Source organism: Capra hircus, chromosome 27 (genome assembly GCF_001704415.2).
Source record: "Capra hircus breed San Clemente chromosome 27, ASM170441v1, whole genome shotgun sequence".
In the NCBI taxonomy this organism is placed as follows: Eukaryota; Metazoa; Chordata; class Mammalia; order Artiodactyla; family Bovidae; genus Capra; species Capra hircus.
The window spans coordinates 43,331,375-43,344,575 of record NC_030834.1 but is presented as its reverse complement, the minus strand read 5'-3'; the positions used below and the strand labels follow the sequence as shown (position 1 = coordinate 43,344,575).

At 47.1% G+C, this 13,201-nt stretch overlaps 1 protein-coding gene across 1 annotated transcript; it reads left to right on the top strand.

Annotated features, from left to right (window-relative positions):
* Window positions 227-4,386, top strand: LOC106503661 (CUB and sushi domain-containing protein 1). Its single transcript, XM_018042142.1, has 2 exons — window positions 227-1,778; window positions 2,402-4,386. Exons 1-2 carry the CDS (start codon window positions 1,529-1,531, stop codon window positions 2,638-2,640), a joined length of 489 nt encoding a protein of 162 aa, XP_017897631.1. The 5' UTR covers window positions 227-1,528; the 3' UTR covers window positions 2,641-4,386.

The window sequence follows — 13,201 nt, the reverse complement described above, 5'->3', positions numbered from 1 at the left end:
TGTAACTGATTAGTTATAGCTGACGTAGAAAAGTTAATGTGTTAATTGCTCAGTTGTGTCCGACTCTTTGTGACCCAAGGAACTGTGTAGCCTGCTAGGTTCCTCTGTCCATGGGATTCTCCAGGCAAGAATACTGGAGTGGACTGCCATTTCCTTCTCTAGAGAGTTTTCCCAACCCAGGGATCTAAACATTACAAGCGGATCCTTTACTGTCTGAGCTACCAAGGAAGCATAGGCACAGGCATAAAATCACCAGCAAGTATACTTTTTGTCAAACAAGATCTAGTCCGATCTGAGAGTTATGTGCATTTTTTAACATTATATGATAGAGAATTCATAAACTTCTATTATACTGACTTTTAGTTTGCAATCTGTTTTCTTCCATGTTTTTAAGAAGAGTGTGTATTTGTTCACAGGCCAAGTTTGAAAGCGGAACAACTAAATAGGCCAGAGTATTTCAAATATTTTGATCATTCTCAGAAAAGGGACTCATGATACATTGCTGGCATGAGAATTCACATTCTTTGTATGTCTGTCTATTGCGCATTATTGTGGGAGAATTAAGGAGGAAAAATAACCATCTTTATGGTAAATAGGTTCAATGAAAAAAGACAAAAAACCCGTAAAGGACTGAGATCATCACATTGATACACACCCAGAAGCTGCTGAGTTTCCCTGTTTGCTAAGGAAAGAACACACATGGCATACTCTGAGGGCAGACCTGCCTCACTGCCCATCCCGGCTGGTCTTCATTCCTGTGTGTGATGACACTGTGGTCACTTGGAGAGATTAAGTTGCGGCCATTCCAAAGCCAGTGGCACTAGTGTTAAAGAACGGCCTGCCAGTGCAGAAGACGAAAGAGACTCAGGTTCTGTCCTTGGGTGGAGAAGATCCCCTGCGGCAGGGAATCGCAGTCCACTACAGTATTTTCGCCTAGAAAGTCCCTTGGACAGAGAGAGCCTGGCAGGCTACAGTCCATGGGGTCACAGAGTCAGACACCTGAGCACAAATACAGAGCTTTCATAGACGGGAGGAGGGCGCTACCCGCAGAAACAGCACAGACACCTCTGGCAGGCATCTGCAGGGGGGCCGTCGGTGGTCTCACCAGCGCCGTTCGGCTGTCTAAGTGCAGTCAGTCTTCAGTTCCAGGATCGGTTTGCTCCCGTCTCCTGGAGGCCAGTCCTCAGACTGTGGCAGCCTGCGTCGTGGCTACAGCCTGGTCGTCATGCATTAACTTCTCCACCTCGTGGGGGTTTCCGTTTCTGCAAAAGAGCTCACGGGACAGGCTCACAGTTTTACCTATGGCCCTGGAGGAGGAACTATTAAAGGTCCTTGACTTAATGACTGAACTGTCTTTATTTTGTCTTGCTGGGCTGCTTTCTGTGGTTCGGCATTTTCTCACTTCTCTGATTAAGCTCATTGTTTGGCTACAGTTTCTCTACAGAAGAAAGGCAGGCAGAGGATGTGGGGGTGGGGGGAGGACCACAGTGTCCTTCCGATGACTTTTTAAATAAATGAGCAGTCTGTTATGCAGATGGCCCTCGACCTCTCGAGCTTACCACGTGGTAACGGGTCTCCGCTGCTGCTCTGTCTCGCCACAGCTGTGTCCTGTGGGAACCCGGGGACGCCCACCCACGGCAAGATCATCAGCAGCGATGGCGTGGTGTTCTCCAGCTCGGTGGTCTACGCCTGCTGGGATGGCTACAGGACCTCAGGGCTGACCACTCGCCACTGTACCGCCAACGGGACCTGGACCGGCACGGCCCCCGACTGCACACGTGAGTGGACGCCATCCTGGCCAAATCCAGGTCCCCACAGCGACTCATACTTGACTGAGAAAAAGGAGTTGATTTTACAGAGGGCTGTATTGTTTAATCCTTAGGGAAAAAAGGATTATATCATATGTATGTTTGATAATATGACCACTTTCTAAGCACTTTTAGATTTTCCTTCACTTTCTTATTTATATGGTTAAAAATGCTTTGCCTGCCTGGTTGGGTTGGATATTACAAAACTGAGTTCAGAAAAGGCAAGGTTCCTCCTCTCTGTAGACCAGTTAGTCTGAAGGGAAATGGTGCAGAAGCCTGGTTCTCTGATCTCAGCCTGTCTCTCTGTCCTTGACTTTGTGGGGTAACCCCTCACAACATCGAGTTAAGGACAGAGCGCAGATGACCGCTGTCATCCACACAGACAACTATCAGTGGAGTAGAAATAAGCAGTTCCAAACGTGCAGCCTCCTGACTGCTGGCCAGCGAAACTGTCCCCCGGAGATAGGCTGATATCGCTCAAGCAAGGCGTCATCGCTCTGAAAAGCAGCTTAAGGAGAGTCAAGCAGACACCAGGAATAAGTCATCCCGTGATGATACTGTGTCTCTCCATTTGTCTGTTTTCTGCTAATTAGTCATCAGCTGTGGAGACCCAGGGACTCTGGCTAACGGCATTCAGTTCGGGACAGATTTCACCTTCAACAAGACTGTCAGCTACCAGTGCAACCCTGGCTACACTATGGAGCCTGCCACGTCCCCCACCATCCGCTGCACCAAGGACAGTACCTGGAATCACAGCAAACCGACCTGCAAAGGCGAGTCTCGGGGCTTCTCTTGTGCGTCACTCACATGTGGAGAGTCTTTATTGAGTTAACATTTTACATCAGTTTGCAAGCATCCGTGTAGACCTTCTATGTGCTCAGCATTCCTGTAAACTCATTCGCAAATATTAAGTCACTTCCTTTCTTACTACCTTAATCTTGGTTTTACAGCCCGGAGACTGACTCACAGAGAGCTGCAGTAAATTCTCAAGGTCGCAGGTGGTGTCTTGGAGACATCGGGCTTCAGGGACAACTCTGGAGCCTGTGCTGTGAACCCAGCTCTGCTGTCTCGGTGTGCGTGGCTGTGTTGAGTCTGTGGCCGTCATCACGGGGTTGGGGAGGCGGGTCAGAGCCGATCATCAGATAGGGCAGAACAGTGGCAGAGCCCGCCAGTGTCCAGATGCCTGGTGGGCCTTGATCGCTGATACTAAGGAAGCCCCACCATGAGGAGGGAGTACAGGGAGGTTTCCTACTTGGCCAGTGGACTTTCCAGGGAGAGAGCAAGCAGGCGGAAGGGGTCTGGGGGAAGTAGGGGGGCTGGCGGACCGCTGATGCAGGGCTGATCTGCAGGGTGAGCGTCTCCACCAGCTCCAGAGGGAGCTGCAGGCCTTCTCGGCTGGGCGGGAGGGGCAGGGGCAGGAGAGGACGTGGAGGCCAGCAGTGACCACACAGGAGAAACGGGCGCCTTATCGTCGTTAGACGAGGGACGGGGGAGAGCTGCGAGCTGGAGTAGCAGGAAACCTCAGGAGGAAGGTGCGTCCTGTTGAGTCTTGTGAGGTCAGAGGAGGCCCCATCCCGAGGGCCGTTTACCCCCTTCCGGCCTGGGCGGTTTGGGCACATCCTGGTTTCCTCCCATCAGAGGGTGAGGAGCCCTGTCTCATGTCCTTCTTTCCAGCTGCGGTTATTATCGCTGTGCAGCTCTGTGGCAGGTGCTAAGAGGGTGTTTAACGCAGCTCACACTGTCCTGGTGGGAGCATTCTAGTCCAGTGAGTGTGTCCGTGGCGCTTACCCCTAGAACGTCTGATCTCTGGGCTTCAGATACATTTGTGTCGATCTTGTCCCTCTGGTTAGTGTCTGTTGGATTGACAAGCCTTCCACAGCCAGCCAGGCCCTCACGGAGGAGACCTCTCTCTCCTCCCGCTGGCCACCCTGTCCACTCCTCCCTGGAGCCACGTCACTCATCACTGTTCCCACCTGGGGGCCTTGTCACCTGGTGTCGACCTGTCTATAGACTGTTCCCCTAGTCTTCACTTAGGGGTTCTGCAGAAATCTTTGTTGATTAAGTGGATAGATGGAGAGAAGGTGAATGGCAAGAGGAGGGCCCGTTTCCAGCCTCCAGATGTGCACGTGTGGTTGTGTCTGTGTCTTTCTCATGTGAGAAAGTGTGAGCACCTGTGAGAAAGTGTGAGCACCTGTGAGAAAGTGCAGGTGAGGAAATACAGCTGAGTCTCCTCTCCCATCGCCTTCCGTGCCCAGACTGTCAGCGACAAACCTCCTCCAGTGTGAAGTCTCGGAGCTCTTGGGTCTTCAGGGAGCTCTTAGACCAGGCGTCAGAATAATGGCTGGAGTGGGCCAGGCAGACGCCAGCACCAGTGGGCAAGTGACTCCTGGGAAGAGTGCTCTCCCTCGAAGCCCCTGGATGTGACAGAACCCTGGCAAAGTGGTTTCCTACAGGGTCTTCTCTAACCACCCAAGTGTTAGTGCTCAATTCTTCAGCAAGTGCATCAGCAGCCTGTGTATGTCTTTTGGAAACTATATGCTGCTGCTGCTACTGCTGCTGCTAAGTCGCTTCAGTCGTGTCCGACTCTGTGCGACCCCATAGACGGCAGCCCACCAGGCTCCCCCATCCCTGGGATTCTCCAGGCAAGAACACTGGAGTGGGTTGCCATTTCCTTCTTCAATGCATGAAAATGAAGTCACTCAGTCGTGTCCGACTCCTAGCGACCCCATGGACTGCAGCCTACCAGGCTCCTCCATCCATGGGATTTTCCAGGCACTATATGCTATGTTTATATAATGAAAAAAGTACAGATAGAGAAATTCTTACCATCTGTGTATATAAACTCAAACGTTTGTACTCACGTCATAGGACCACATTATGACTGGATTTGCCTCTGCTATGGGCGTGGCAACCCACTCTAGGATTCTTGCCTGGAGAATCCCCATGGACAGAGGAGCCCGAGGGGCTACAGTCCATGGGGTCACAACGAGTCGGACACACATAGAAAGACATCAGTGGAACAGTATTCTTTCTTTCTTGGCCTCATACACACTGAGACTGTGGTCTACTCCACTTTCATGGTATGAAATGTTTTGACTTTGCTTTTGTAGACTTGATCTAAGTTAATGAGGAAATACTGGAGAAAAGTTTTATTCTTTTGATTTACTCGCTTCCTCAGTAATTTCGCTACTAAAAAATTTGGCCCCTTGTAGATGTCATTTGCAATGACATTGGAGCATTGTGTTGTGGTGGAAACTCTAGACTGTTGAATTCTGTTTGTTCTCTGACAGCCGTCACGTGTGGCCAGCCTCCTCCGGTCCAGGACGGGAAGGTGGAAGGAACGGACTTCTGCTGGGGTGCCAGCATCAGCTACAGCTGCGCCCACGGCTTCCAGCTCTCCCAGCCCGCCATCCTCTCCTGCAAAGGCTGATGGGGCTGGAAAGGCGAGGTCCCCCAGTGCCTGCATAAGTCCTCGGGAGCACAGACCATGGCACATAAACCTCGGGCTGCAGTCTAAGGAGGAGAGTCTGGGGGACTCGTAGCCAGGGTGCAATAGGTTAGACTCCATGTTTGTGACCCGCTGCCCAAGGGCAGATTCTGTGCTTTTCTTCATTGCTGATTCCTAAGGATTTAGTGTATGTGCTTTGTGACCCATTGGACTATGGCCCTCTAGGATCCTCTGTCCATGGGCTTCTCTAGCCAAGAAGACTGGAACGGGTTGCCATTTCCTTCTCCAGGGGATATTCCCTACCCAGGGATCGAACCTGCGTCTCCTGCATTGCAGGCTGATTCTTTACCCACTGAGCCTTCCGGGGCTTAATGGGAGGATTTAATGGAAAGCAGTTAGAGAAGTTGAATAGACTAACCTGACCCAGGGACACAGACTGTGCACTGACCTCCTGCTTGTCTTCTCTAGCTGTGTTCTGTGGGGACCCCGGCATCCCTGCCGAGGGGCGCCTCAGTGGCAAAAACTTCACCTACAGATCCGAAGTCTTCTTCCAGTGCAAGCCCCCCCTCCTCCTGGTGGGGTCGTCCCGGAGAGTCTGCCAGGCAGACGGCACCTGGAGTGGCGTCCAGCCCACCTGCATCGGTAATGATGGCAAGACAGCCCTGGGGGTGGGGAGAGGGCGTTTCATTCTAAAGCTGGAGCGTTTGTGGGCACACAGGTGATGCTCTCCTGTGAGATGCTCTGTGCAGGCGCTGACCAGCTACGCTGATGGCAGGCTCTTTTAAATCCTGCCGCGAAGCCTGGAGTTGACGTCGACAATTCATTTAAAAACAGCTCCTAGACTCTCTTACCCTGGCAGCCCCCTCTCTGCCCACGTCAGCTGACAACCGCAATCTTCAGGGGAGTTTGCTGAAGATCTCACTGTTGCCATGGCACCAGAAGGGACCCCCACTTCAGAGCCTGACACCCTCTCCCCCAGCCCACCCCCGTTCCCCAGTAAACCACCTGCTCTGTCAGCCACGGCTGAAAGGGCTACAGGGTCAAGCGAGCTCTGTTGACCTTCCAACATGAAGTGAAACATACAAGTTAAAAGAGATTCTCTACATGACCTAAACCCTTTTTAGACTAAATCTCTGTCTCTTAGGAAGGGTTCAGGTGGAAATTATACTGGTCGACAGTCACTGTGTCAGTGACACAGGAACCAGGACCCTGCCTGCCTCCTTCCCAGCCTCCCTCCACCTTGCCCTGCAGACTAAGTGAGTGATGGCCAGCCGCTCCGCGCACCCTGCTTCCCCGAGTGGGAGAGGGCCTTCTGCACACACGTAGCAAGCAGGGAATGATTTCTATCCCTGGTTGTTTTCCAAGAAAGTAAATATCTACTTAAAAATACAGTGTCAACAATAATTTCTTTGAAACACTGCTTTTTCTAATTAAAGTTTACTGCCATTGGGCTAAAACTATTGCTTTGCTTTCAGTCCAGTTCAGTTCAGTCGCTCAGTTGCGTCCGACACTTTGTGACCCTATGAATTGCAGCACGCCAGGCCTCCCTGTCCATCACCAACTTCACCCAAACTCTTGTCCATTGAGCCGGTGATGCCATTCAACCATCTCATCCTTGGTCGTCCCCTTCTCCTCCTTCCCCCAATCCCTCCCAGCATCACAGTCTTTCCCAATGAGTCAACTCTTCGCATGAGGTGGCCAAAGTACTGGAGTTTCAGCTTTAGCATCAGTCCTTCTGAAGAACACCCAGGACGTGATCTCCTTTAGGATGGACGCAGTCCAAGGGACTCTCAAGTCTTCTCCAATACCACAGTTCAAAAGCATCAATTCTTCGGCACTCAGCTTTCTTCACAGTCCAACTTTCATAGCTATTTCTGAAAAACTGAAAAAAAAAAAAAGTTTTCTTCTCTTCCCAATAGGTTAGTTTCTCTTGAAAACATACTTTTTAAAAGTTATCCATTTTGTTTTCCCATCAGCAGCTGGAGAGCTGCCGTACTGAAGCCACTCATTGATTGCTGAAGTACTATAATTTTTTAGAAAAATATCACTGTTGGTCTACCATATGCTTTTATTTTGAAGCATTAAGTATACTCCCCATTTTGAAATCTTGAGGAAAATTAGTTTAAGACATTTAGAATAATAGATGACCAAATGAGATGGCAATTAATTAAATCAAAAAATAAAAGGTCATAATAGGTAATTATTGAAGATTATATATCATTAACCAACCAATACAGTTATGTATTAAACAGAGAATGGAGAAGACTGTGCTTCTTCTGACATAGAAAATAGTATTCAGGGCAATTTAGAGTCTGATAAAGCAGTAAAGATTAACAGCTAAAGAAGTCAGAAAAAAGATGAAAATAGCAATTTAATTTTTTAACTTTCTTGCAAAACATCTTGCCCACTTGTCAAAACACAATTTTCTGAATTCTGAAAGGCCTTTTAGTGAAAATATTAGAATTTCTGTAACAACCATATCTGGTTCTGATTTTTTTTTTAATTGTGAGTTTCAGATCCTGCTCATAACACCTGCCCAGACTGTGGTACTCCACAGTTTGGAATACAGAAGAGCTCAGGAGGATATGAGGCATTCCATTTTTATTTTACTAAGTTTTCCATGTCAAAATGTAATTGAACTTAAATATACATGTGTTTATGTAGCATATCTGATTCATGTTACATTTGCCCAAATATAGTCCATTCAGAGAGGATTTCTGCTTATTATTTTAACTGTTAGAACTGAGACAACTGTCTCTTATTCACACAGGATTAATTGGTATATGCATTTCTGTTTGAAAGCATGCATATTTCTTTCTGTCAGCTGAATTGACACAGCAAATCTCAAATCAGGGTGATTTTCCATTGATTCACATAAGAAGACCCCACTTGGTGACCAGACAGAATAGGTGAATAACATTAAATTCCAGAGACAAAAACAGAAGAAAATGCCTTCAAAGTACATTAACACGAGTATCAGAGAAATACCTGAAAATGGAAAGTACAGAAGCTTGAAATAAAATATTTCCACATCTTAAGCAACTGAGTGACTTCAGGCTCTCTGATCAGATGGCTTTGAAAGCCAGAGCTAAACATACACACAGCTTTCAGGTTGCTGCTCCCGTTCACTGAGAATAGCAGTCTCTCTTCAGCCACTTCCCCTCCTTTCTCCTGAAGTGTGCACTGTCCTCATTTGATCACCCTGATGTCACCCTGGCTCCTCCTGGCAGCCATGGCTCCCTCTGCAAGGACAGCCTCACAGGTCCCCAGGGTTAAATCTAGCGCATTTTATGCAGGGTCTTGTGTGTGGCCTTACAGCTTCAGGTAACATTTTCTGGCATATGCTGAACATATTGCAATACCAGAAAACACAAGATGTGGGTGTTCTCACTAACTCACCGTGAGAAACCCAAGTTGTGGTCACTCCTGGTTCCAAAGATCCCTAACTCGCCTGCATGTGGCCTGTGGTAAGTGAAGCTTCATGACGATTGCTTTCGGTGACGCAGTCCTGTGATTTGCTGCGGGAAGCTAATCGGGAGGGGTGAGCCCACCATTCCCCTTATGACACAGTAGTTACACTATCCTGGAAAACAGGTTGGACCCAAGGCCAGATTTACTGATCATTTTAAAACCCAGCCATCTTTTAAAGATATGACTGAGACCATCAGAAGAATAGTTCTGGAGGATTCTATGATGGAGTCCTTGTCAATCTCCAAGCCAGTTCCCGAAAATGCTAAAGTAACTTGCTAACAAGCACTAATTGCTTAGAATAGGACTTGTTGTTTAGTCTCAACGTCATGTCTGACTCTTGCGACCCTAGGGACTGCAGCCCGCCAGGCTTCTCTGTCCATGGGGATTCTCCAGGCAAGCATACTGGAGTGGGGTGCCATGTCCTCCTCCAGGGGATCTTCCCGACCCAGGGATCGAACCCAGGTCTCCTGCATTGGCAGGTGGACCCTTTCCTGCCAAGCCTCCTGGGAAGCCCAGAATAGGACTAGCAGAGGGGAAAAACAGAAAAGGAAAAGAAAGTTATCACAAGCTAAAGACAGACAAGGCTAAAACTAAAGAAAAAAGGTATACTTTTGTTACCCAAAGAAACTGCTTCTAAATAATCATGAGTCACTGTATCTAAGACCTCACACGATCCATTGAACAACCTGTACTGTGTCTAACACTGCCAAGCAGGAGATGTGGGTTTGATCCCTGAGTTAGAAAAATCCCCTTAGAAGGAAATGGCAGCTTAACCCAGTATTCTTGTCTGAGAAATACCTTGGACAGAGGAGCCTGGCAGGCTACAGTCCATGGGGTCACAAAACTGTTGGACACAACTGAGCAACTGAACAAAAACAGCTGTGTCTGGCACTGTGACCCGCATTTTACACACGCACGTTGACTCAGGCCTGACCCCGGAGCTGCTTCCAGCGCGAGTGTGTCCATGCCACCTCTGAGCTTGCTGCTGGCTCTCCCCTCCAGGTTGGAAGCATGGTGTTTTTCCAGTGCTGAAAAGGTTACCACGTCCAAGGCTCTACAACTCGAACTTGCCTGGCGAACCTGACGTGGAGCGGCATCCAGACAGAGTGCATCCGTAAGTGTGACCCTGTGCAAGGGCAGGGCCTGTCCGCTCTTCAGCAGCTGGAAGGATTCACCTTCCTGAGAAACAGTGAGGGGCTTATTTTTGTTTGCTTTCCATTCCCTAAACTCATTTCTCAGAGTCTTATCCCCTAGAAGCATCAGCAGCAGCACCCAGAGTTGGCTGAAGTTCGAATCTTGAGTCCCATCCTGCACACCCCTGCGGTATCTGAGGCTCTGGGGGCCAGGGGCAGGTCAGGTGAGGAGGAGCAGGGGGACCCCAGTCTGGAGTCCCCAGGCACCCCCAGTGATACCCAGGCCCCAAAGCCTGAGAAACTGTCCTTAACCAAAGGCCGGTGAGTAACATGCTGGTCAACATCACCGAGAGAAAACGGGCACGTGCTCCTGCTCCCCTAGGAAGTTCACCTCGGGCCACTGAGGACCATGCGACTCTGCAGAGCACTGATACAGGGCTTTAAACTGTTCTTTTTGGAGTCTATATGAATTGATAATTCAGATACTTAGGACCAAGTTTTGTTTTGTGATTTAATCATGAGAATTAGGAGAAATGTAATGATTAGTAATCAGCCTTTCATCCTCTACCAATCTAGGGCAACGTAGTATCAAACTCTTACTAGGTTACCTATATACAAGGATCTTCTGTGTATGTATGTTGTGAATTTTGTGTATTTATGTATCAGCATTTATTTCAAAGCTATCATCTCTATTCTAAATCTTTACATGAATCCCCTGTGAATATTATACAGAGATATCACACATACGTGCATGTATTATGTATGTATATACATAGGTGTCTGTGTCTGTGTGTGGAGCTTGCTAACATTAGGTCTTCATTACCTTGAAAATTTGGAGAAGGAAATGGAAATGCCTCCAGTATTCTTGCCTGGGAAATCCCATGGACAGAGGAGGCTGGCAGACTACAGTCTATGGGGTCACAAGAGTCAACCTAGCAGCTAAACCACCACCACCTTCAAAGTCTGTCAAAGTGAAAAATATTACAATACTTAAAAAGATTGCATTAGTGACATTAATCATATAAACTTGTTTTATAATACTTGGCCACGTCCTATATTTGAGACATAAATGTGCACTCTATAAAGAATGATAAGCTATTTGAGATCAAGCAGGGCTCCCCAGGGGGCGCCAGTGGTAAGGAACCCACCTGCCAGTGCAGGAGACATAAGCAAGTGGCATGGGTCTGATCCCTGGGTCAGGAAGATCCCTGGGAGGAGGGCATGGCAACCCGCTCCAGCATTCTTGCCTGTGGAATCTCATGAACAGAAGAGTCTGGCCGCTACAGTCCATAGGGTCACAAATAGTTGGACATGACTGAAGCAGTTTAGCACAGCACGCACACAGCACAGCATGTTACAACCTTGGGGCTCCCCTGGGGGCTCAGCAGTAGACAATCTGGCTGCTAATGCAGGAGACGAAGGTTTGATTTCGGGGTGGGAAGGACTCCTGTGGAAGGAAATGGCAACCCACTCCAGTACTCTTGCTTGGAAAATCCCATGGAGAGAGAAGCCTGGCAGGGTACAGTCCACGGGGTCACAAGAGTCAAACACAACTTAGCAACTAAACAATGAAAACAATTACAACCTTATTTACTCCTAAATGATATTTTTAAAGGAAATAAGAATCTATATTTCAATTAACTTTCTAAACACAGTGGATTTTGACCAAAATTAATTATTCATTTAACTGAGCAGTAAATTTTCTAGTTGCCACTGGACAAAAATCAAAGCATATTTTAAAGTACACATTAATCTGTGTTTAAAGTACTGCTCTTTTAAGGAAATTTAACATATTATTTATGTTAGTTAAATAATAACCATAACTAAATAATAACCATATTATTTAGTGTTAGTTGCTCAGTCATGTCCAATTCTTTGCAACCCCATGGACTGTGGTCCGCCAGGCTCCTCTGTCCAAGGAATTCTCTAGGCAAGAATACTGGAGTGAGTAGCCATTCCCTTCTCCAAGGGATCATCCTGACCCAGAGATTGAACCTGGGTCTCCTGCATTGCAAGCAGACTGTTTACCACCTGAGCCACCAGGGAGGCCCCATTTATCTTAACAGTATGTCAGAAGTGTTTAAAGCTATGATTCCTAAATTTATATAACATAATTACATATACATGGGTATGCAAAGAAGGAGACTAGATAGATAGATGATAAATAGTAGACAGACAGATAGAGTCAGAGAAGGAGAGAGTGAGGGAGGGGTAGGGGGAGAGGAAGAGAGAGACCTGGCAACACCAAGACTCTGCTGTGCTGTAAGCTGCAGAGACCAGAATGTCAGTGATCTGTAAAACTCCCGTATTCTCTATTTTAAATGGTAAACTAACTTTATAGCCATTTCCATCTCTTTCTCTGTATTTCCTTTGATACATATGCTTAGGCTCCAATGGACTCACTAATGGACTAAATCCCATTTCAGCTCACGTCTGCTGCCAGCCTGAAACACCAGCCCATGCAGATGTGAGAGCCATCGACCTCCCCACCTTTGGCTACACCTTGGTGTACACCTGCCATCCGGGGTTCTTCCTCGCAGGTGGATCTGAGCCAAAATTCTAAGAAACAGAATCCAACAACATATTAAAAAGATCACACATCAGAACCAAGTGGGTTTTATCCCAGGCATGCAAGGATTCTTCAATATTTGCAAATCAATCGATGTGAATCACCATATTAACAAACTGAAAGATAAAATCCATATGATTATCTCAACAGCTGCAAAGAAAGCTTTTGACAAAATTCAACACCCATTAATGATAAAAACTCTCCAGAAAGTAGGCACAGAAAGAACACACCTCAACACAATAAAAGCCATCTATGATAAACCCACAGCAAAGATTATCCTCAATAGAAAACACTGAAAGCATTTCCTCTAAAATCAGGAATAAGACAAGGGTGTCCACTCTCACCGTGGGGATGGTCCTGATCCCAGTCTCCTGTACAATGTCACGAACCTCATTCCATAGTTCATCATGCATTCTGTCTATCAGATCTAGGCCCTTAAATCTATTTCTCACTCTCACCACTACTATTCAACATAGATTTGGAAATTCTAGCCACAGCAATCTGAGACGAAAAAGAAACAAAATGAATCCCGATTGGAGAAGACATGACCCTATACATAGAAAACCTAAAGACACGACCAGAAATTACTAGAGCCAATCAGTGAATATAGTAAAGCTGCAGGATATAAAATTAATCCACAGAAGTCCCTTGGATTCCTATAGACTAACAATGAGAAAACAGAAAGAAAAATTAAGGAAACAATTCCATTCACCATTGAAATGAAAAGAATAAAATAGTTAGGAATAAATTTACCTAAAGAAACAAAAGACCT